The sequence below is a fragment of the Oncorhynchus mykiss genome, chromosome 9, assembly GCF_057628025.1.
Source record: "Oncorhynchus mykiss isolate SJ-2025 chromosome 9, ASM5762802v1, whole genome shotgun sequence".
Classification (NCBI taxonomy): Eukaryota; Metazoa; Chordata; class Actinopteri; order Salmoniformes; family Salmonidae; genus Oncorhynchus; species Oncorhynchus mykiss.
Window position 1 is genome coordinate 78438671 of NC_143030.1, and position 24542 is coordinate 78463212.

The 24542-nt window shown below is 46.1% G+C and overlaps 1 protein-coding gene and 1 non-coding gene across 8 annotated transcripts in view; one reads left to right on the top strand and one right to left on the bottom strand.

Annotated features, from left to right (window-relative positions):
• Positions 1–518: 518 nt before the first annotated feature.
• LOC110532829 (dnaJ homolog subfamily C member 5) overlaps positions 519–24542 on the bottom strand; it is a 31498-nt gene continuing 7474 nt past the window's right edge. The window contains exons 2-6 of one of the 7 annotated variants that reach the window (XR_016483459.1): positions 19018–19197; positions 13932–14145; positions 13474–13645; positions 2571–7959; positions 519–1378 (exon numbers count right to left, since the gene is read on the bottom strand). Coding sequence is in view for 1 of the 7 variants with exons in the window: in XM_021616990.3 (XP_021472665.1) it covers positions 7856–7959; positions 13474–13645; positions 13932–14145; positions 19018–19130 (603 nt within the window). In the remaining 6 variants the exon portion in view is untranslated. Of the gene's footprint in view, positions 7960–13473; positions 13646–13931; positions 14146–19017; positions 19198–24542 lie in introns of all 7 variants that reach the window. The other 6 variants (XR_016483457.1, XR_016483456.1, XR_016483455.1 and 3 more) reach the window with 6 other exon arrangements.
• Positions 24058–24131, top strand: trnaa-ugc (transfer RNA alanine (anticodon UGC)). Its single transcript has one exon. It is a non-coding gene; the product is annotated as a tRNA-Ala (tRNA).

Below are 24542 nucleotides of genomic sequence, written 5' to 3' on the forward strand. Positions count from 1 at the left end.
TCTTGTCTACACAGACCCAGCAGTAGGCCAGCATCAGTCATGTCTACACAGACCCAGCAGTATGCCAGTATCAGTCATATCTACACAGACCCAGCAGTAGGCCAGTATCAGTCATATCTACACAGACCCAGCAGTAGGCCAGTATCAGTCTTGTCTACACAGACCCAGCAGTAGGCCAGCATCAGTCATGTCTACACAGACCCAGCAGTATGCCAGTATCAGTCATATCTACACAGACCCAGCAGTAGGGTAGGAGGAGACAGTAGTCCAGTACTCTAGGTCCTCTGTAATCAAAGTCTGGGAGCTTTTCAGTAGTTAAAAAAAAAAAAAAAAAATTGCTATATTATATTGGTGTGTTTTGTGAGGGAATTAACACTTTTCCCAGGCGTTCAAATTATCCATTGAGATTGTATATTCTGTGCATGGCAACGGCCTTGACAACAGCCTGGATTGTAACCAACATCCTAGTGTTTTGTAGACATATTATTTTCAGAAAGGAGTCACAAATGAGACATGTCTAAGCATCAAACATTTATTTTTTTTACAACAGCACATCTGATAAATGACCTTCATTCTCTCTTTCAGACACAGTAGATGACCATGCTAAAACATAAAACTCCTAACTTCTACGTGCTTCCACTAAATGTACAGGAGATATCAACCATTCATTCAAAATGGCCACACCTAGTTTACATACCATTTATACTTAACTAACGGCCGTGATTGGGAGTCCCATAGGGCGGTGCACAATTGGTCCAGCGTCGTCCGGGTTACGGTTTTGGCCGGTGTGGGCCGTCATTGTAAATAAGAATTTGTTCTTACCTGACTTGCCTAGTTAAATAAAAATAAAAAAACGACATTAATTTATTAAAAAGGGAACAAAAATGTAATAAATACAAATAAATGTGTCATTATAATTTTATCGTTATATTTCGCACAAACTTTTTTTTTTTTTTTTTAAGTTTCTAAAATAAATGTTTTTTTCTTGATCCGGTATAACTTAGTATTGTATACACATTGCATTCACTCAGACAAGTTGCATGTTTAATATCGCAGAGGAGAAAGAAATAACATTTAATTTGTCAACGTCATCATGATAACAGATATTCTTATCCAGCGCGATTTACAAGTTAGTGCATTCATGTTACGGTAAGCTAGGTGGGACAACCACATCTCCGTCGTAATACAACCAATCAAATCAAAATGAGACTGCAGTGGGCGGGACATTGAAGAACAACTACAACCAATAAAATAAAATAAAAATGTCTCACTTGATAATAGAATCTTCTTAGAAATAAATGAAAAGAAAGGAGGGAATACAAAGGAAGATGCTCTCAGACTTAGACTGGAGAGTAAAAAAATGAGCCTGGTCCCAGACCTGTTTGTTGCCAGTTAGCCTGGTCCCAGACCTGTTTGTTGTCAGTTAGCTTGGTCCCAGACCGGTTTGTTGCCAGTTAGCCTGGTCCCAGACCTGTTTGTTGACAGTTAGCCTGGTCCCAGACCTGTTTGTAGCCAGTTAGCCTGGTCCCAGACCTGATTGTTGCCAGTTAGCCTGGTCCCAGACCTGTTTGTTGCCAGTTAGCCTGGTCCCAGACCTGTTTGTTGCCAGTTAGCCTGGTCCCAGACCTGTTTGTTGCCAGTTAGCCTGGCCCCAGACCTGTTTGTAGCCAGTTAGCCTGGACCCAGACCTGTTTGTTGCCAGTTAGCCTGGTACCAGACCTGTTTGTAGCCAGTTAGCCTGGCCCCAGACCTGTTTGTAGCCAGTTAGTCTGGTCAGTTAGCCTGGACCCAGATCTGATTGTTGCCAGTTAGCCTGGTCCCAGACCTGTTTGTTCTTGCCAGTTAGCCTGGTCCCAGACCTGTTTGTTCTTGCCAGTTAGCCTGGTCCCAGACCTGTTTGTTCTTGCCAGTTAGCCTGGTCCCAGACCTGTTTGTTCTTGCCAGTTAGCCTGGTCCCAGACCTGTTTGTTCTTGCCAGTTAGCCTGGTCCCAGACTTGTTTGTTCTTGCCAGTTAGCCTGGTCCCAGACCTGTTTTCTCTTGCCAGTTAGCCTGGTCCCAGACCTGTTTGTTCTTGCCAGTTAGCCTGGTCCCAGACCTGTTTGTTCTTGCCAGTTAGCCTGGTCCCAGACCTGTTTTCTCTTGCCAGTTAGCCTGGTCCCAGACCTGTTTGTTCTTGCCAGTTAGCCTGGTCCCAGACCTGTTTTCTCTTGCCAGTTAGCCTGGTCCCAGACCTGTTTTCTCTTGCCAGTTAGCCTGGTCCCAGACCTGTTTGTTCTTGCCAGTTAGCCTGGTCCCAGACCTGTTTGTTCTTGCCAGTTAGCCTGGTCCCAGACCTGTTTTCTCTTGCCAGTTAGCCTGGTCCCAGATCTGTTTTCTCTTGCCAGTTAACCTGGTCCCAGACCTGTTTGTTCTTGCCAGTTAGCCTGGTCCCAGACCTGTTTGTTCTTGCCAGTTAGCCTGGTCCCAGACCTGTTTGTTCTTGCCAGTTAGCCTGGTCCCAGACCTGTTTTCTCTTGCCAGTTAGCCTGGTCCCAGATCTGATTGTTGCCAGTTAGCCTGGTCCCAGACCTGTTTGTTGCCAGTTAGTCTGGTCAGTTAGCCTGGTCCCAGATCTGTTTTCTCTTGCCAGTTAGCCTGGTCCCAGATCTGTTTTCTCTTGCCACCATTAAAATGTCCTTATCCATTACAAGGAGATGGTATGATCGCATAAACAGACCGGCGCTCAGGCTATGACAAAATAAAAATGACAAGTAGATAAAAATGTTTAGATTGCCACTGAAAAAGGTGTGAGTAAATAACACAGCCTCCAAAAAAACACGAGGTAAAAACGAGGTCTAACAACAAAATACATCTAAAAACACACGGAGATTCATCATTGCATTACATCACGCTTACATACAACCACCACGCTGCTCAAAGACGATTGGCTAGAGTCTGAGGAGTAACGGAGTGCTAGTGGGAGGGGCTAAGTGTTGCAAAATTCCAGTAACTTTACCCTGAAATTCCTAGAATCCCTGAATTATTTGGAAAACCAGAGGATTTTGGGGAAAGTTACTAGAAAGAAGAAAAGACTATTGACAGTGTTTTATTTATTTATTTTTTTAAAGTCCACATCCCAAATAGCACCTTAATCCCTATGTAGTGCACTACTTTCTGATCAGGACCCATTGGACTCAGGTCAAAAGTAGTGCACTACTTAGGGAATAGGATTCCATTTTTGGGACACAAACCCGTGTTCTCCTATTCAGTTGCAGAGTCGGACTACATAGAGATCTGTAGGCCAACAGACGACCACTACTTTGGATATCTTGAAATCTTATCCTCCCTTCTCCGACAACATCAGTAAAAACTTAAATAATCGAGAAAAAAAAAACGAACAAAAAAAAAAACGGTTGTTTTGCGAAACTCAAAATAGACAACTTAATAAAATCTTAACATACATACATACATACGTTACATTTAACATGACTTACTCACAGAAAATCTGAAAACTAAAAACACAAGCAGTTAAAAATAGATTTGTGGTAGTACCAGGTTCAGAGAGGGAGGCATTTGGAGTACACTAACACACACGCACTGTAGTGTGTACACACATACACACGTGTGCGCGTTGAGGTTGTAGCAGTGGTAGTGGTAGTAGTAGTATTGGAGAGAAAACACACAGAGAGCCAGAGGAGTGGAAGAAGTGAGGAAGAGGAGGAGAAAGTAGAGGAAGAGGGACAGCATCCGCCTGATGACATGGAGTTAAATGAATATAATTGTTCTCAGAGAAATGAATGGAAATCATTCTACTGTCCACACTATATTGTGTCCACAATAAAAGTATAAGTAGGTGTAATTTGCCAGAAGATACGGTGGCTACTGCTAGCTTAGCATGAGGACGAAAAAAAGTCAAGTTTTCCAGGAAAAAAAAAAACGAGCAGTATTTGAATCTTCTCGATGTTCGAGCGGTGTAAGTGTAAAATTTGGAATACCATGCCATGAAAAAGTATTTTCTGATTATCTCTATTTTTGATACCGAATGTTATCAGATCTTCAACCACAACCTAATATTAGATAAAAAAAAGGGGAACCTGAGTTTACAAATAACAACAACTGCATACAATACCACAGAAGACCAAGTATTGTTGGTGAGGTACAAAGGACACAGCTCTGCCTCAGCTGCCTTGCCATGATTGTCCAAAAATAGTGGAATTTTCATTAATAAGCAATCATTTCAAATTTAACTTACTGCTTTGAAGGATCTACTTCCTGCTTTCTGAGTCAGAAACAAGTCTAAAAAAAAATAACATTCTCTCTAAACTCCAACCCAGACAGAGAAGGTGGAAACAGCCCTTCTAAGACAACGAACAGACCAGAAATGTCTCAGACAAGTTGTTGCTGTGTGTTTAGCGGTGTTGGGGGTTAGTTGAAACAAAAGTAAAGCATTAATTTAAATTATACCACAGCATTGTTGAATACTAGTTTCTGATTAGCTAGAAGGACAATCTAGACTGTGGACATTAAAACCAGATATAAATGGGACAGTTGGAAAAGATAAACGGGGCTCACTTTGTAATCATAACGCAATTAAGCACCGACACACATGCAGCCCATACTACAAAGTTACAGAAAGCTAAACCAACAACCACACAAACGCAGGTCTATCTAGGTAGCAATTGATTTAGCTTTTTTTTGTTTGTTGCTTTCAACATTTTCTTTTGGAGTATCTGATGATCCAACGTGGTGTGTGATGAACAGGGATTTCTCCGGTCCCCTACTGTCGGTAGTCGTAACGCAAATGGGCGCTATGCTTTCAAATCCTGCCACGTGACATTTCGAGTTTGTCCAGCTGTTTTCACCAATTGATATGTTTGAATTAGGTTGTCATATTAGCAGGTTTGCTAGCAACAAACTATTTAGCTACTTAGCGTCTAGCCTAGCGTTAGTGTTTGATATGCAATGTGATCTCCTCGTCATGATGAGAAGGCACTATGCCAGGATGTTTGGGGGGGGGGGATCATCAGCTCATTATCAAAATGAATGTCACTAGAAAACAGCTTAAACAAAAATGCAAAAATCCAGCTACTTTGCTGTTATTCTGGCTGCCGACGTCGTGACTGTGTTAGCCGTAGTTAGTTGTCTAGTTAACAAGCAAGAGATAAGAAGGACAGTATTGAACGACCGACTGGGTCACGTCTCTAGCAACCAAAAGATGAGAAAGCATGAATTCTCTTATAAAAAAAATAATTGACAAAAAATGTTTTTTCCTACCGATAAATGTGTGCTTTAGTATTGTTCTCTTTGGTAACTGTGGTATAAGCGGGATAGACGCCGACGTTCTGTACACCATCTTAGAAAAATGACCTCCGCAAAGAGACTCGGCTCTGCCTTGTCCTCCATTTTTTCCAAGGTAATGCGCAGAACTTCGGCGTATTCATTCCTTACTTCTACAGTACCTTATCCCTTACTTATATATATATATATACATACACACACACACACACACAGTGGGGAGAACAAGTATTTGATACACTGCCGATTTTGCAGGTTTTCCTATTTACAAAGCATGTAGAGGTCTGTAATTTTTATCATAGGTACACTTCAACTGTGAGAGACAGAATCTAAAACAAAAATCCAGAAAATCACATTGTATGATTTTTAAGTAATTCATTTGCATTTTATTGCATGACATAAGTATTTGATCACCTACCAACCAGTAAGAATTCCAGCTCTCACAGACCTGTTAGTTTTTCTTTAAGAAGCCCTCCTGTTCTCAACTCATTACCTGTATAAAAGACACCTGTCCACACACTCAATCAAACAGACTCCAACCTCTCCACAATGGCCAAGACCAGAGAGCTGTGTAAGGACATCAGGGATAAATTGTAGACCTGCACACGGCTGGGATGGGCTACAGGACAATAGGCAAGCAGCTTGGTGAGAAGGCAACAACTGTTGGCGCAATTATTAGAAAATGGAAGAAGTTCAAGATGACGGTCAATCACCCTCGGTCTGGGGCTCCATACAAGAGCTCACCTCGTGGGGCATCAATGATCATGAGGAAGGTAAGGGATCAGCCCAGAACTACATGGCAGGACCTGGTCAATGACCTGAAGAGAGCTGGGACCAAAGTCTCAAAGAAAACCATTAGTAACACACTACGCCGTCATGGATTAAAATTCTGCAGCGCACGCAAGGTCCCCCTGCTCAAGCCAGCGCATGTCCAGGCCCGTCTGAAGTTTGCCAATGACCGTCTGGATGATCCAGAGGAGGAATGGGAGAAGGTCATGTGGTCTGATGAGACAAAAATAGAGCTTTTTGGTCTAAACTCCACTCGCCGTGTTTGGAAGAAGAAGAAGGATGAGTACAACCCCTAGAACAACACCCCAACCATGAAGCATGGAGGTGGAAACATCATTCTTTGGGGATGCTTTTCTGCAAAGGGGACAGGACGACTGCACCGTATTGAGGGGAGGATGGATGGGGCCATGTATCGCGAGATCTTGGCCAACAACCTCCTTCCCTCAGTAAGAGCATTGAAGATGGGTCGTGGCTGGGTCTTCCAGCATGACAACGACCCGAAACACACAGCCAGGGCAACTAAGGAGTGGCTTCGTAAGAAGCATCTCAAGGTCCTGGAGTGGCCTAGCCAGTCTCCAGACCTGAACCCAATAGAAAATCTTCGGAGGGAGCTGAAAGTCCGTATTGCCCAGCGACAGCCCCGAAACCTGAAGGATCTGGAGAAGGTCTGTATGGAGGAGTGGGCCAAAATCCCTGCTGCAGTGTGTGCAAACCTGGTCAAGAACTACAGGAAACGTATGATCTCTGTCATTGCAAACAAAGGTTTCTGTACCAAATATTAAGTTCTGCTTTTCTGATGTTTCAAATACTTATGTCATGCAATAAAATGCAAATTAATTACTTAAAAATCATACAATGTGATTGTCTGGATTTTCCAACTCTCACAGTTTTAAGTGTACCTGTGATAAAAATGACAGACCTCTACATGCTTTGTAAGTAGGAAACACTGCTGATGTTGCAGGTTATCAAGGTCTTGTTCTCCCCACTGTATATTACTTTGCATTTCTTTCATGAAAAAAAAAAATCTCAAAATCTGTCAGATGGAGCACACTCCCAAAGATATGCTACTTCCTCTGACCTCCTCATCCTCCTTGCCATCTTCCTCTCTCTCTTGCCATTGTGTCCTCTACTCTCCTTCTCAGGGGCAGGATAGTGGTGTAGGGCAATGGAGTGTAGAGGGTAGGGGTACAGAGTGTAGGTTTAGGTGAGTTTAGTTGTAGCCGGTGAAGAGAGTAGGGGTACAGGGGGTTTAGTTGTATCAGGAGTAGGGGTACAGGGGGTTTAGTTGAATCTGGTGTAGAGAATGACCAGGTTGGACTGACCAGTTACTGTCCTAATGACCAGGTTACAGGGGACTGACCAGTTCAACTGTTATAATGACCAGGTTACAGGGGACTGACAGGGGGTTTAGTTGTATCTGGTGTAGAGAGTAGGGGTACAGGGGGTTTAGTTGTAGCCGGTGAAGAGAGTAGGGGTACAGGGGGTTTAGTTGTAGCAGGAGTAGGGGTACAGGGGGTTTAGTTGTGGCCGGTGAAGAGAGTAGGGGTACAGGGGGTTCAGTTGTATCTGGTGTAGAGTAGGGGTACAGGGGGTTTAGTTGTATCAGGAGTAGGGGTACAGGGGGTTTAGTTGTATCAGGAGTAGGGGTACAGGGGGCTTAGTTGTATCAGGAGTAGGGGTACAGGGGGTTTAGTTGTATCAGGAGTAGGGGTACAGGGGGTTCAGTTGTATCTGGTGTAGAGTAGGGGTACAGGGGGTTTAGTTGTATCAGGAGTAGGGGTACAGGGGGCTTAGTTGTATCCGGTGTCGGTCCGGTAGGAGGAGTGGTTGTCTGACGTCAGCCTGGTGGTCTCTGTTCCAGACGGCTGCATCATGATGGGGTCACCACCAACGTCTGGGGGGGTGGGGGGGGGAACAACACACACACACAGATGTTACAAATCTAAATAACTGTGTGATTGGTGGCAGCTTCAACCACATGACCAACCCACAGGCCCAGGTGACCACAGTTCAACTGCTGTAATAATGACCAGGTTACGGGGGACTGACCAGTTACTGTCCTAATGACCAGGCTGGACTGACCAGTTACTGTCCTAATGACCAGGTTACAGGGGACTGACCAGTTAAACTGTCCTAATGACCAGGTTACAGGGGACTGAAGAGTTACTGTCCTAATGACCAGGTTGGACTGACCAGTTACTGTCCTAATGACCAGGTTGGACTGACCAGTTACTGTCCTAATGACCAGGTTACAGGGGCCTGACCAGTTCAACTGTTATAATGACCAGGTTACAGGGGACTGACCAGTTACTGTCCTAATGACCAGGTTGGTTGGACTGACCAGTTACTGTCCTAATGACCAGGTTACAGGGGACTGACCAGTTACTGTCCTAATGACCAGGTTACAGGGGCCTGACCAGTTACTGTCCTAATGACCAGGTTACAGGGGCCTGACCAGTTACTGTCCTAATGACCAGGTTACAGGGGACTGACCAGTTCAACTGTCCTAATGACCAGGTTGGACTGACCAGTTACTGTCCTAATGACCAGGTTACAGGGGACTGACCAGTTACTGTCCTAATGACCAGGTTGGACTGACCAGTTACTGTCCTCATGACCAGGTTTCAGGGGACTGACCAGTCACTGTCCTAATGACCAGGTTACAGGGGACTGACCAGTTCAACTGTTATAATGACCAGGTTACAGGGGACTGACCAGTTCAACTGTCCTAATGACCAGGTTGGACTGACCAGTTACTGTCCTAATGACCAGGTTGGACTGACCAGTTCAACTGTCCTAATGACCAGGTTACAGGGGACTGACCAGTTAAACTGTCCTAATGACCAGGTTACAGGGGACTGACCAGTTCAACTGTCCTAATGACCAGGTTGGACTGACCAGTTACTGTCCTAATGACCAGGTTGGACTGACCAGTTACTGTCCTAATGACCAGGTTACAGGGGACTGACCAGTTAAACTGTCCTAATGACCAGGTTACAGGGGACTGACCAGTTCAACTGTTATAATGACCAGGTTACAGGGGACTGACCAGTTCAACTGTCCTAATGACCAGGTTACAGGGGCCTGACCAGTTCAACTGTCCTAATGACCAGGTTGGACTGACCAGTTACTGTCCTAATGACCAGGTTGGACTGACCAGTTACTGTCCTAATGACCAGGTTACAGGGGACTGACCAGTTACTGTCCTAATGACCAGGTTACAGGGGACTGACCAGTTACTGTCCTAATGACCAGGTTACAGGGGCCTGACCAGTTACTGTCCTAATGACCAGGTTACAGGGGCCTGACCAGTTACTGTCCTAATGACCAGGTTACAGGGGCCTGACCAGTTACTGTCCTTATGACCAGGTTGGACTGACCAGTTACTGTCCTAATGACCAGGTTACAGGGGCCTGACCAGTTCAACTGTTATAATGACCAGGTTACAGGGGACTGACCAGTTCAACTGTCCTAATGACCAGGTTACAGGGGCCTGACCAGTTACTGTCCTAATGACCAGGTTGGACTGACCAGTTACTGTCCTAATGACCAGGTTGGACTGACCAGTTACTGTCCTAATGACCAGGTTACAGGGGACTGACCAGTTAAACTGTCCTAATGACCAGGTTACAGGGGACTGACCAGTTAAACTGTCCTAATGACCAGGTTACAGGGGACTGACCAGTTACTGTCCTAATGACCAGGTTACAGGGGCCTGACCAGTTACTGTCCTAATGACCAGGTTACAGGGGCCTGACCAGTTACTGTCCTTATGACCAGGTTGGACTGACCAGTTACTGTCCTAATGACCAGGTTACAGGGGACTGACCAGTTCAACTGTCCCAATGACCAGGTTACAGGGGACTGACCAGTTACTGTCCTAATGACCAGGTTACAGGGGACTGACCAGTTCAACTGTCCTAATGACCAGGTTACAGGAGACTGACCAGTTAAACTGTCCTAATGACCAGGTTACAGGGGACTGACCAGTTCAACTGTCCTAATGACCAGGTTACAGGGGACTGACCAGTTACTGTCCTAATGACCAGGTTACAGGGGACTGACCAGTTACTGTCCTCATGACCAGGTTGGACTGACCAGTTACTGTTATAATGACCAGGTTACAGGGGACTGACCAGTTACTGTCCTAATGACCAGGTTGGACTGACCAGTTACTGTTATAATGACCAGGTTACAGGGGACTGACCAGTTACTGTCCTAATGACCAGGTTGCAGGAGACTGACCAGTTACTGTCCTAATGACCAGACAGAGGACTGACCCGTTAAACTGTCCTAATGACCAGGTTGGACTGACCAGTTAAACTGTCCTAATGACCAGGTTACAGGAGACTGACCAGTTACTGTCCTAATGACCAGGTTACAGGGGACTGACCAGTTACTGTCCTCATGACCAGGTTGGACTAACCAGTTAAACTGTCCTAATGACCAGGTTACAGGGGACTGACCAGTTCAACTGTTATAATGACCAGGTTACAGGAGACTGACCAGTTAAACTGTCCCAATGACCAGGTTACAGGGGACTGACCAGTTCAACTGTTATAATGACCAGGTTATAGGAGACTGACCAGTTAAACTGTCCCAATGACCAGGTTGGACTGACCAGTTACTGTCCTAATGACCAGGTCGAACTGACCAGTTAAACTGTCCCAATGACCAGGTTGGACTGACCAGTTACTGTCCCAATGACCAGGTTACAGGGGACTGACCAGTTACTGTCCTAATGACCAGGTTACAGGGGACTGACCAGTTACTGTCCTAATGACCAGGTTACAGGGGCCTGACCAGTTCAACTGTCCTAATGACCAGGTTGGACTGACCAGTTACTGTCCTAATGACCAGGTTACAGGGGACTGACCAGTTCAACTGTTATAATGACCAGGTTACAGGGGACTGACCAGTTACTGTCCTAATGACCAGGTTACAGGGGCCTGACCAGTTACTGTCCTTATGACCAGGTTGGACTGACCAGTTACTGTCCTAATGACCAGGTTACAGGGGACTGACCAGTTCAACTGTCCCAATGACCAGGTTACAGGGGACTGACCAGTTCAACTGTCCCAATGACCAGGTTACAGGGGACTGACCAGTTACTGTCCTAATGACCAGGTTACAGGAGACTGACCAGTTAAACTGTCCTAATGACCAGGTTACAGGAGACTGACCAGTTAAACTGTCCTAATGACCAGGTTACAGGGGACTGACCAGTTCAACTGTTATAATGACCAGGTTACAGGGGACTGACCAGTTCAACTGTCCTAATGACCAGGTTACAGGGGACTGACCAGTTACTGTCCTAATGACCAGGTTACAGGGGACTGACCAGTTACTGCCCTAATGACCAGGTTACAGGGGACTGACCAGTTACTGTCCTAATGACCAGGTTACAGGGGACTGACCAGTTACTGTCCTAATGACCAGGTTACAGGAGACTGACCAGTTACTGTCCTAATGACCAGACACAGAGGACTGACCAGTTAAACTGTCCTAATGACCAGGTTACAGGGGACTGACCAGTTAAACTGTTATAATGACCAGGTTACAGGAGACTGACCAGTTAAACTGTCCCAATGACCAGGTTACAGGGGACTGACCAGTTCAACTGTCCTAATGACCAGGTTACAGGAGACTGACCAGTTACTGTCCTAATGACCAGGTTACAGGGGACTGACCAGTTACTGTCCTAATGACCAGGTTACAGGAGACTGACCAGTTACTGTCCTAATGACCAGGTTACAGGGGATTGACCAGTTACTGTCCTAATGACCAGGTTACAGGGGACTGACCAGTTACTGTCCTAATGACCAGGTTGGACTGACCAGTTAAACTGTCCTAATGACCAGGTTACAGGGGACTGACCAGTTAAACTGTCCCAATGACCAGGTTGGACTGACCAGTTACTGTCCTAATGACCAGGTTGAACTGACCAGTTACTGTCCTAATGACCAGGTTGGACTGACCAGTTACTGTCCTAATGACCAGGTTGGACTGACCAGTTACTGTCCTAATGACCAGGTTACAGGGGACTGACCAGTTAAACTGTCCTAATGACCAGGTTACAGGAGACTGACCAGTTACTGTCCTAATGACCAGACTGGACTGACCAGTTACTGTCCTAATGACCAGGTTACAGGGGACTGACCAGTTAAACTGTCCTAATGACCAGGTTACAGGGGACTGACCAGTTAAACTGTCCTAATGACCAGGTTACAGGAGACTGACCAGTTAAACTGTCCTAATGACCAGGTTACAGGGGACTGACTAGTTAAACTGTCCTAACGACCAGGTTACAGGGGCCTGACCAGTTAAACTGTCCTAACGACCAGGTTACAGGGGCCTGACCAGTTACTGTCCTAATGACCAGGTTACAGGGGACTGACCAGTTACTGTCCTAATGACCAGACTGGACTGACCAGTTACTGTCCTAATGACCAGGTTGGACTGACCAGTTACTGTCCTAATGACCAGGTTGGACTGACCAGTTACTGTCCTAATGACCAGGTTACAGGGGACTGACCAGTTAAACTGTCCTAATGACCAGGTTACAGGAGACTGACCAGTTACTGTCCTAATGACCAGACTGGACTGACCAGTTACTGTCCTAATGACCAGGTTGGACTGACCAGTTACTGTCCTAATGACCAGGTTACAGGGGACTGACCAGTTAAACTGTCCTAATGACCAGGTTACAGGAGACTGACCAGTTAAACTGTCCTAATGACCAGGTTACAGGGGACTGACCAGTTAAACTGTCCTAACGACCAGGTTACAGGGGCCTGACCAGTTAAACTGTCCTAACGACCAGGTTACAGGGGCCTGACCAGTTACTGTCCTAATGACCAGGTTACAGGGGCCTGACCAGTTCAACTGTTATAATGACCAGGTTGGACTGGCCAGTTAAACTGTTCTAATGACCAGGTTACAGGGGACTGACCAGTTAAACTGTCCTTATGACCAGTTTCCTGCCTGGGATCAAATCCTCTCTATCCTTCCCTTCATTTAACCAAGTGAAAATCCACTCTACTTAACTCCTCACCTCTCTTACCTCTAGTTCTATTGATTGATTGGATTGATTAAACACCTCACCTCTCTTACCACTAGTTCTATTGATTGATTGATTAATTAAACTCCTCACCTCTCTTACCTCTAGTTCTATTGATTGATTGATTAAACTCCACCTCTCTTACCACTAGTTATATTGATTGATTGATTGATTAATTAAACTCCTCACCTCTCTTACCACTAGTTCTATTGATTGATTGATTGATTGATTAATTAAACACCTCACCTCTCTTACCTCTAGTTCTATTGATTGATTGATTGATTTATTAATTAAACACTTCACCTCTCTTACCTCTAGTTCTATTGGTTGACTGATTAAACTCCTCACCTCTCTCGTCAGACTGCATCTGTGCCTCCAGGTCTTCAGGGGAGACGTAGAACTCTGGTTCCTGGTCCATGGGAGGCCGCGGTTTACACTTCCCACAGCAGCAGTTACAGCAGCAGCACAGACAGCAGCAGAAGTAGCAGCCAGTCGCCAAGCCACAGAAGATGAACAGGCCCTGCAGACAGAGGAGACCGTCAGGGAGAGGTCAGAGGTGAGACGCACAAACTGATGACTTAAAGATCAATTTTTTTTTTTTTTTTTTTTTTTGAGAGGTGAACTTTACCGGTGACTAATCATAACCCCCACGTCCATCACTACATTTACTGGGGTATCATTTGGGTATCTAAGCTGAGGGTCTAACTAGCGTGGACGACCCCCTCATTAATTCCATCTTCTTGACAGAGGCACACACACACACCCTCCACCACCACACACACACACACAGAGATACGTTGTCTTACCTTAGCCCACCAGGAGGAGAGGACAAAGTAAGTGTTGACGTTCTCCTCTCCAAACTGCTCGGCCACGTACAGTCCCAGGGATCCGTACTTGTCATAGATGTTCCTCTTGGTACAGTCGTTCAGGATGGCGTGGGCGTTGTTGATTTCCTTAAACTTATCAGCAGCCTCGGGGTTGTCTGGGTTCTTGTCTGGGTGGAACTTCAGGGCCAGTTTCCTGATTGGACGGAGAACAGGTGTGGTTATGAGAGAGACAATGACAGAATGACGAAACAAATAGAATTTGTTAGCGTGTTTTAGCCAAACGTAAAACAATCACTTCTGTCCCCTATTTCAATGTTCAGCCCTCATATGCACTACATCTCTGTTGCCCTCTAGTGGACAGTGATAACGAAGTCTAGTGGACAGTGATAACAGGAAGTCTAGTGAAGTGTGATAACAGGAAGTCTATTGGACAGTGATAATGAAGTCTATTGGACCGTGATAACAGGAAGTCTAGTGGGCAGTGATAACAGGAAGTCTAGTGGGCAGTGATAACAGGAAGTCTATTGGACAGTGATAATGAAGTCGTGGGCAGTGATAACAGGAAGTCTAGTGGAGTGTGATAACAGGAAGTCTATTGGACCGTGATAACAGGAAGTCTAGTGGGCAGTGATAACAAGAAGTCTAGTGGGAAGTGATAACAGGAAGTATAGTGGGCAGTGATAACAGGAAGTCTAGTGGGCAGTGATAACAGGAAGTCTATTGGACAGTGATAATGAAGTCGTGGGCAGTGATAACAGGAAGTCTATTGGACCGTGATAACAGGAAGTCTATTGGACTGTGATAACAGGAAGTCTATTGGACCGTGATAACAGGAAGTCTAGTGGACCGTGATAACAGGAAGTCTAGTGGGCAGTGATAACAGGAAGTCTAGTGGGCAGTGATAACAGGAAGTCTAGTGGGCAGTGATAACAGGAAGTCTAGTGGGCAGTGATAACAGGAAGTCTATTGGACAGTGATAATGAAGTCGTGGGCAGTGATAACAGGAAGTCTAGTGGAGTGTGATAACAGGAAGTCTAGTGGACAGTGATAACAGGAAGTCTAGTGGGCAGTGATAACAGGAAGTCTAGTGGGCAGTGATAACAGGAAGTCTAGTGGGCAGTGATAACAGGAAGTCTAGTGGGCAGTGATAACAGGAAGTCTATTGGACAGTGATAATGAAGTCGTGGGCAGTGATAACAGGAAGTCTAGTGGAGTGTGATAACAGGAAGTCTAGTGGACAGTGATAACAGGAAGTCTAGTGGACAGTGATAACAGGAAGTCTATTGGACAGTGATAACAGGAAGCCTAGTGGACTGTGTCTCATAGTGAACGGTGATAACAGGAAGGAAGTCACTCCCTCCTCATGGGTCGCATTACCTACATCAAATTAGCTTCTAGACCACAAACCCAGTCTGCAACATTAGTCAGACAATTACTTTGTGACTGCCACCGTTGAGGTTCTGCCCGGTGGGATTCAGGAGTGTGATTTAGTGTCTACAACTGGCTCCATTACAGCTGAGCTGACACCCAAGAGGAAGAGAGATGCCTCCCGAGTGGTGCAGTGATCTAAGACACTGCATTGCAGTGCTAGCTGTGCCACTAGAGATTCTGGGTTCGAGTCCAGGCTCTGTCGCAGCCAGCCACGACCGGGAGACCCATGGGGCGGTGCACAATTGACCCATTTTATGGAATGGTCTGCCTATCCATGTGAGAGACGCAGACTCGGTCTCAACCTTTAAGTCTTTACTGAAGACTCATCTCTTCAGTGGGTCATATGATTGAGTGTAGTCTGTCCCATGAGTGTGAAGGTGAACGGAAAGGCTCTGGAGCAACGAACCACCCTTGCTGTCTCTGCCTGGCCGGTTCCCCTCTCCACTGGGATTCTCTGCCTCTAACCATATTACAGGGGCTCTGGCTTACTGGTGCTTACTGGTGCTCTTCCATGCCGTCCCTAGGAGGGTTGAGTCACTGATGTGATCTTCCTGTCCGGGTTGTGCCGTGGCAGAGATCTTTGGGGCTATACTCGGCCTTGTCTCAGGATGGTAAGTTGGTGCTTGAAGATATCCCTCTAGTGGTGTGGGGGCTGTGCTTTGGAAAAGTGGGTGGGGTTATATCCTTCCTGTTTGGCCCTGTCCGGGGGTGTCCTCAGTGGAGCCACAGTGTCTCCTGACCCCTGCTGTCTCAGCTTCCAGTATTTATGCTGCAGTAGTTTATGTGTCGGGGGGGCTAGGGTCAGTCTGTTGTATCTGGAATACTTCTCCTGTCCTATCCGGTGTCCTGTGTGAATTTAAGTATGCTCTCTCTAATTCTCTCTCTTTCTTTCTCTCGGAGGACCTGAGCCCTAGGACCATGCCTCAGGACTACCTGGCATGATGACTCCTTGCTGTCCTCAGTCCACCTGGCCGTGCTGCTGCTCCAGTTTCAACTGTTCTGCCTGCGGCTATGGAACCCTGACCTGTTCACCGGACGTGCTACCTGTCCCAGACCTGCTGTTTTCAACTCTCTAGAGACAGCAGGAGCGGTAAAGATACTCTGAATGATCGGCTATGAAAAGCCAACTGGCATTTACTCCTGAGGTGCTGACTTGCTGCACCCTCAACAACCACTGTGATTATTATTATTTGACCATGCTGGTCATTTATGAACATTTGAACATCTTGGTCATGTTCTGTTATAATCTCCACCCGGCACAGCCAGAAGAGGACTGGCCACCCCTCAGAGCCTGGTTCATCTCTAGGTTTCTTCCTAGGTTGTGGCCTTTCTAGGGAGTTTTTCCTAGCCACCGTGCTTCTACACCTGCGTTGCTTGCTGTTTGGGGTTTTAGGCTGGGTTTCTGTACAGCACTTTGATATATCAGCTGATGTAAGAAGGGCTTTATAAATACATTTGATGACCCCCCCAGGACCAGGTAGAGTTCAGGTGTTGTCTACTAATAGCGTGTTGTGTAGTGGTGTATAGTGTTACCTGTAGGACTTCTTGATGTCCTGGTGTAGTGTTACCTGTAGGACATCTTGATGTCCTGGTATAGTGTTACCTGTAGGACTTCTTGATGTCCTGGTATAGTGGTGTGTAGGACTTCTTGATGTCCTGGTGTAGTGGTGTATAGTGTTACCTGTAGGACTTCTTGATGTCCTGGTATAGTGGTGTATAGTGTTACCTGTAGGACTTCTTGATGTCCTGGTATAGTGGTGTATAGTGTTACCTGTAGGACTTCTTGATGTCCTGGTGTAGTGGTGTATAGTGTTACCTGTAGGACATCTTGATGTCCTGGTATAGTGTTACCTGTAGGACTTCTTGATGTCCTGGTATAGTGTTACCTGTAGGACTTCTTGATGTCCTGGTATAGTGTTACCTGTAGGACATCTTGATGTCCTGGTGTAGTGGTGTATAGTGTTACCTGTAGGACATCTTGATGTCCTGGTGTAGTGGTGTATAGTGTTACCTGTAGGACTTCTTGATGTCCTGGTATAGTGTTACCTGTAGGACTTCTTGATGTCCTGGTATAGTGGTGTATAGTGTTACCTGTAGGACATCTTGATGTCCTGGTGTAGTGGTGTATAGTGTTACCTGTAGGACATCTTGATGTCCTGGTGTAGTGGTGTATAGTGTTACCCGTAGGACATCTTGATGTCCTGGTGTAGTGGTGTATAGTGTTACCTGTAGGACATCTTGATGTCCTGGTATAGTGTTGTATAGTGTTACCTGTAGGACTTCTTGATGTCCTGGTGTAGTGTTACCTGTAGGACTTCTTGATGTCCTGGTGTAGTGTTACCTGTAGGACTTCTTGATGTCCTGGTGTAGTGTTACCTGTAGGACTTCTTGATGTCCTGGTGTAGTGGTGTATAGTGTTACCTGTAGGACTTATTGATGTCCTGGTGTAGTGGTGTATAGTGTTACCTGTATGACTTCTTGATGTCCTGGTATAGTGGTGTATAGTGTTACCTGTATGACTTCTTGATGTCCTGGTATAGTGTTACCTGTAGGACTTCTTGATGTCCTGGTATAGTGGTGTATAGTGTTACCTGTAGGACATCTTGATGTCCTGGTATAGTGGTGTATAGTGTTACCTGTAGGACTTCTTGATGTCCTGGTGTAGTGGTGTATAGTGTTACCTGTAGGACTTCTTGATGTCCTGGTATAGTGTTACCTGTAGGACTTCTTGATGTCCTGGTGTAGTGGTGTATAGTGTTACCTGTAGGACTTCTTGATGTCCTGGTGTAGTGGTGTATAGTGTTACCTGTAGGACTTCTTGATGTCCTGGTATAGTGTTACCTGTAGGACTTCTTGATGTCCTGGTATAGTGGTGTATAGTGTTACCTGTAGGACATCTTGATGTCCTGGTATAGTGGTGTATAGTGTTACCTGTAGGACTTCTTGATGTCCTGGTATAGTGGTGTATAGTGTTACCTGTAGGACTTCTTGATGTCCTGGTGTAGTGTTGTATAGTGTTACCTGTAGGACTTCTTGATGTCCTGGTATAGTGGTGTGTAGTGTTACCTGTATGACTTCTTGATGTCCTGGTATAGTGGTGTATAGTGTTACCTGTAGGACTTCTTGATGTCCTGGTGTAGTGTTGTATAGTGTTACCTGTAGGACTTCTTGATGTCCTGGTATAGTGGTGTGTAGGACTTCTTGATGTCCTGGTATAGTGGTGTGTAGTGTTACCTGTATGACTTCTTGATGTCCTGGTATAGTGGTGTGTAGTGTTACCTGTATGACTTCTTGATGTCCTGGTGTAGTGGTGTATAGTGTTACCTGTAGGACTTCTTGATGTCCTGGTATAGTGGTGTATAGTGTTACCTGTAGGACTTCTTGATGTCCTGGTATAGTGTTACCTGTAGGACTTCTTGATGTCCTGGTATAGTGTTACCTGTAGGACTTCTTGATGTCCTGGTGTAGTGTTACCTGTAGGACTTCTTGATGTCCTGGTATAGTGGTGTGTAGTGTTACCTGTATGACTTCTTGATGTCCTGGTGTAGTGGTGTATAGTGTTACCTGTAGGACTTATTGATGTCCTGGTATAGTGTTACCTGTAGGACTTCTTGATGTCCTGGTATAGTGTTACCTGTAGGACTTCTTGATGTCCTCCGGCGAGGCGTTCTTGTCGATCCCCAGGACCAGGTAGAGCGAGTCTCCTGACGTAGACAGAGACCGCTGTCTCTGCGCCTCAGCTGCCATGACGACCACTCTTTCAGTCTCTCTCTCTCACACACACTCTCCCTTGTTTGCTCACAACCTCACCAGTCTAAGAGAGGGGGAGAGAGAAGGGAGAGAAGAGAGAGAGAGAGAGAGAGGGGGTGAGAGAAGGGAGAGAGAAGAGAAGAGAGGTGGAAAGAAGGAGGAGAGGTTTGCTAATTAATAAAACATTTAAAAAACAGAAATCACATTTCCAAAAGTATTCAGACCGTTTACTCAGTACTTTGTTGAAGCACCTTTGGCAGCGATTACAGACTCGAGTCTTTTTGGGTATGACGCTACAAGCTTGGCACACCTGTATTTGGGGAGATGGCCGGGCGGCCACCTCTAGGAACAGTCTTGGTGGTTCCAAACTTCTTCCATTTAAGAATGATGGAGGCCACTGTGTTCTTGGGGACCTTCAATGCTGAAGACATTTTTTTAAATGTATACCCTTGTTCTGACATGCACCGTCAACTATGGGACCTTATATAGACAGGTGTGTGCCTTTCCAAATCATGTCCAATAATTTGAATTTACCACAGATGGACTCCAATCAAGTTGTAGAAACATCTCAAGGATGATCAATGGAAAAAGGATGCACCAGGAGCTCTCATAGCAAAGGGTCTGAATACTTTATAGAGAGAGAGACAGAGAGAGAGACATAGAGAGAGACAGAGAGAGAGACAGAGAGAGAGACAGAGAGAGAGACAGAGAGAGAGAGACAGAGAGAGAGACAGAGAGAGAGAGACAGAGAGAGAGACAGAGAGAGAGAGACAGAGAGAGACAGAGAGAGAGACAGAGAGAGAGAGACAGAGAGAGAGACAGAGAGAGACAGAGAGAGAGAGAGAGACAGAGAGAGAGAGAGACAGAGACAGAGAGAGAGAGAGAGACAGAGAGAGAGACAGAGAGAGAGACAGAGAGAGAGACAGAGAGAGAGAGAGAGAGAGAGAGAGAGAGATTATGGAGCAGAGCAGAAGCTATGGCTTTCGAAGATGTACTATGAGCTGGTGGTGTGAGAGTGTGTGTGTCAAGTCTCTCCAGAAACTGGTCAAATCCATCTAAAACAGTGGGCTGGGAGGGGACAGGCTACTCTACTCCTCTTTAGTCAGATCTTACGCAGCCTATTAGCCAATAGACAGAGTGTTTACTCTCCCTCTGGGTCATTTTAGAGGCAGTCCAGACTCCATGACCATCTCCCTCTGGGTCATTTTAAAGGCAGTCCAGACACCATGACCCTCTCCCTCTGGGTCATTTTAGAGGCAGTCCAGACTCCATGACCCTCTCCCTCTGGGTCATTTTAGAGGCAGTCCAGACACCATGACCCTCTCCCTCTGGGTCATTTTAGAGGCAGTCCAGACACCATGACCCTCTCCCTCTGGGTCATTTTAGAGGCAGTCCAGACTCCATGACCCTCTCCCTCTGGGTCATTTTAGAGGCAGTCCAGACACCATGACCCTCTCCCTCTGGGTCATTTTAGAGGCAGTCCAGACACCATGACCCTCTCCCTCTGGTTCATTTTAGAGGCAGTCCAGACTCCATGACCCTCTCCCTCTGGGTCATTTTAGAGGCAGTCCAGACTCCATGACCCTCTCCCTCTGGGTCATTTTAGAGGCAGTCCAGACTCCATGACCCTCTCCCTCTGGGTCATTTTAGAGGCAGTCCAGACTCCATGACCCTCCCCCTCTGGGTCATTTTAGAGGCAGTCCAGACTCCATGACACTCTCCCTCTGGGTCATTTTAGAGGCAGTCCAGACACCATGACCCTCTCCCTCTGGGTCATTTTAGAGGCAGTCCAGACACCATGACCCTCTCCCTCTAGGTCATTTTAGAGGCAGTCCAGACACCATGACCCTCTCCCTCTGGGTCATTTTCAGGTTATTCACAGCCTCACCTTGCCTGCCTGCCCTGACAGGGCCACTGCACAAAAATAACCCCAAGAGGCAGGCACAGGCAGTAAGCAGGCAGTCATGCAGGCAGTAAGCAGGCAGTCAGGCAGGCACCCACGCAGCAGGACATACCACTGGTTGAGGATAATCTGCTCATTTCCTTTGACAGCCCTGTGGGATTAACCAGGGGTAGAGCCAGAGCCAGCAGTCCTAAACTCCGACTGATCTGGGCTCAGTTTTTTAATATTCCTCCATGATTGGCTCTCTATTCCTCCTTCAGGTTAGGCTATGGGGAGGGTAACTGGTCCTAGATCAGTGAGTAAAAGCCAGTGGGTGGGGCCCATAGTGTTAGGGGGAAGGGAAGGGTTAAAGTGCGGCACACACAACCTCACGTGACACCTGGGCAGAAGGCTGGCTCCTTTAGGTCACTATTATCTGACAGGAGGAGGAGGGAACATTAGGTCACTATTATCTGACAGGAGGAGGAGGGAACATTAGGTCACTTATCTGACTGGAGGAGGATGAGGAAGAGGGAACATTAGGTCACTATTATCTGACAGGAGGAGGATGAGGAGGAAGAGGAGGAGGGAACATTAGGTCACTATTATCTGACTGGAGGAGGAAGAGGAGGATGAGGAAGAGGGAACATTAGGTCACCATTATCTGACTGGAGGAGGAAGAGGAGGAGGAGGAAAAGGAGGGAACATTAGGTCACCATTATCTGACTGGAGGAGGAAGAGGAAGATGAGGAAGAGGGAACATTAGGTCAGTATTATCTGACTGGAGGAGGAAGAGGAGGATGAGGAAGAGGGAACATTAGGTCACTATTATCTGACAGGAGGAGGAGGATGAGGAGGAAGAGGAGGAGGGAACATTAGGTCACTATTATCTGACTGGAGGAGGAAGAGGGAACATTAGGTCACCATTATCTGACTGGAGGAGGAAGAGGAGGAGGAGGAAGAGGAGGGAACATTAGGTCACTATTATCTGACTGGAGGAGGAAGAGGAGGATGAGGGAACATTAGGTCACTATTATCTGACAGGAGGAGGAGGGAACATTAGGTCACTTATCTGACTGGAGGAGGAAGAGGAGGATGAGGAGGAGGGAACATTAGGTCACTATTATCTGACTGGAGGAGGAAGAGGAGGATGAGGAGGAGGGAACATTAGGTCAGTATTATCTGACTGGGGGAAGAGGAGGAAGAGGGGACATTAGATCAGTATTATCTGACTGGAGGAAGAGGAGGAGGAAGAGGAGGAGGAAGAGGGGACATTAGGTCAGTATTATCTGACTGGAGGAAGAGGAGGAGGAAGAGGAGGAGGAAGAGGGGACATTAGGTCAGTATTATCTGACTGGAGGAAGAGGGGACATTAGGTCAGTATTATCTGACTGGAGGAAGAGGAGACATTAGATCAGTATTATTAAACAGTGAGTCACCGGCTGCCGTTTCCTCCAGGACTACACCGAATAATGATGTCATATACTGGCAGTGTGTACACACACACTCTATAGGCAGGGCTAACCTATATGATGTAAACACAGCACCTCCTCTAAAAACAGTGTTGTGGTAGGGCTAGGGAAGGATAAGGGTAGGGAAGGATGAGGGTAGGGTAGGGCTAGGGAAGGATGAGGGTAGGGAAGGATGAGGGTAGGGTAGGGCAGGATGAGGCTAGGGAAGGATGAGGGTAGACTCACTAGTTACCAGTAGACTAGGGCTGCATTCCAAACACTTAAAAAACACACACCCTCTCCCCCTCAATCTCCCCCTCAACCCTCAAATTAAGTATACACTTCTAATGACGTCTGACGAGTGGACACTGGCAGGGCAAGGGGAGAGGTGAGCATGAATTCATTTTAAAATGGGCCGGTCTTGGCTGGAAATGTGTCACTCGTTTGTCCCACAATTGTGTTGTTTTCAGTCGTCATGGAACCAGCGGTAGAGGTTGTGTGTGATTTATATGCGACACAGTCAATTATGCTTGTATTTCATATCTTGGGCCTCGAAGACAACGCATCCGCAGGCATCGAATGTTAGCCATCCGACTATATCCGGTAAAATGACAATGTATAAAGTGTGACATCAGGGAAAGTTGTGCGCAAGCTAACGTTTCCAAAAGCTAAACCAAACAAAAACATCCTTTTTATGATACGCGTTTGAGCCGTCATGTGCATTAAATAGCACAATTTGTAACTTATTTACATGTGTTTTGTTTTTTTACTTTCACTTGTATGTTGACTTCTCAATACTAACATTGTTTTTACGTTTTGGCTGACTTTTCTTAGCAGATAATACAGTCGTCGCCAATTGAATTATGGGTCGTTTCAGGCGCAGGAGTGAACGTAATTGTACACTCGCAAACTCGATCAAAAACGAGGACTGAGGGGCTAACGTTGCCAACTTCCCTTGTTCGGCTAACCATTTGGACCGACGACAAAAATTGTTGTCGCAGGAATTACCCCCAAGGGCACAAGGCGAGGGTAAGTGGAGGACGGTGTGTCTCTAATGAGTTTGTAAACACAGCCAAGATCTCAGAACTTGAGGGAAGGCCAAGGGTGGTAATATAATCTACAGGGTACAACGACTTTATGGCACCTAGGCAAGTCAGTTCAATTATTATACAACGACTGGCCTAGGAACAGTGGGCCTTGTCCAGGGGCAGAACGACAGATTTTTGTCAGCTCGGGGATTCTCTAACTCTCTAACCACTAGGCTACCTGCCACACCTTGGGTTGCGCTCAATTGAGAATTTTGAAATTGACTCCCAACATAAATTGAAATTCAAATTGAATTGGCCACCCCCCCCCACCACAAACGGATGTAGAATTGTTTTATTTGATTGACAGGAAGTGAAATTTAATTGCACTGCAATTCCACTCAGTCATTGAGCATGAGTTACCTTGAATCTGACAGGACACACTTCCAGAGACCAATGTTCATGTAGGCTTACACTTTTAAACTTAATGTTTAGAATAGGCAATTATATTTCCACCAACCATTTTGTTTGTTTGTTTGTTTTGCTTCTTTATGAAGGTCAACTTAGTCCGCGTGGCTCAGTTGGTAGAGCGTGGCGCTTGCATCGCCAAGGTTGTGGGTTCGATTCCCACGAGGGGACCAGTACGAAAAAGTATGCCCTTACTCACATGTAAATCTCTCTGGGTAAGAGCGTCTGCTAAATGACACATTTAAATTTGAGTGGTTAGACTAATGCATTCTGGGAAATGTAGTACTTTCCCCCATATTAAAACAGAATTTAAGTGTTTGATGTACAAGATGAAGCAATTATGTATCATGTTAACTGCTTCAATTAAAAAACTCAATGTATGCTCTGGTTTCCTGCTGTTGAACGTCTCTCTCTTCAGGTGAGCCGCGTGTGTGTATGTCTCCTCAACATGAATCAGATAAGGTCCCGGCTGTGCACGTGACACCATCATCATCACCGCCTAGCCCGGCTTTTTGAGTGTTTCCATAGCTACGGAGCCTTCCAGGGAGCCTGTCTCCAGGACGATCTACAGTGGAAAGAGCAG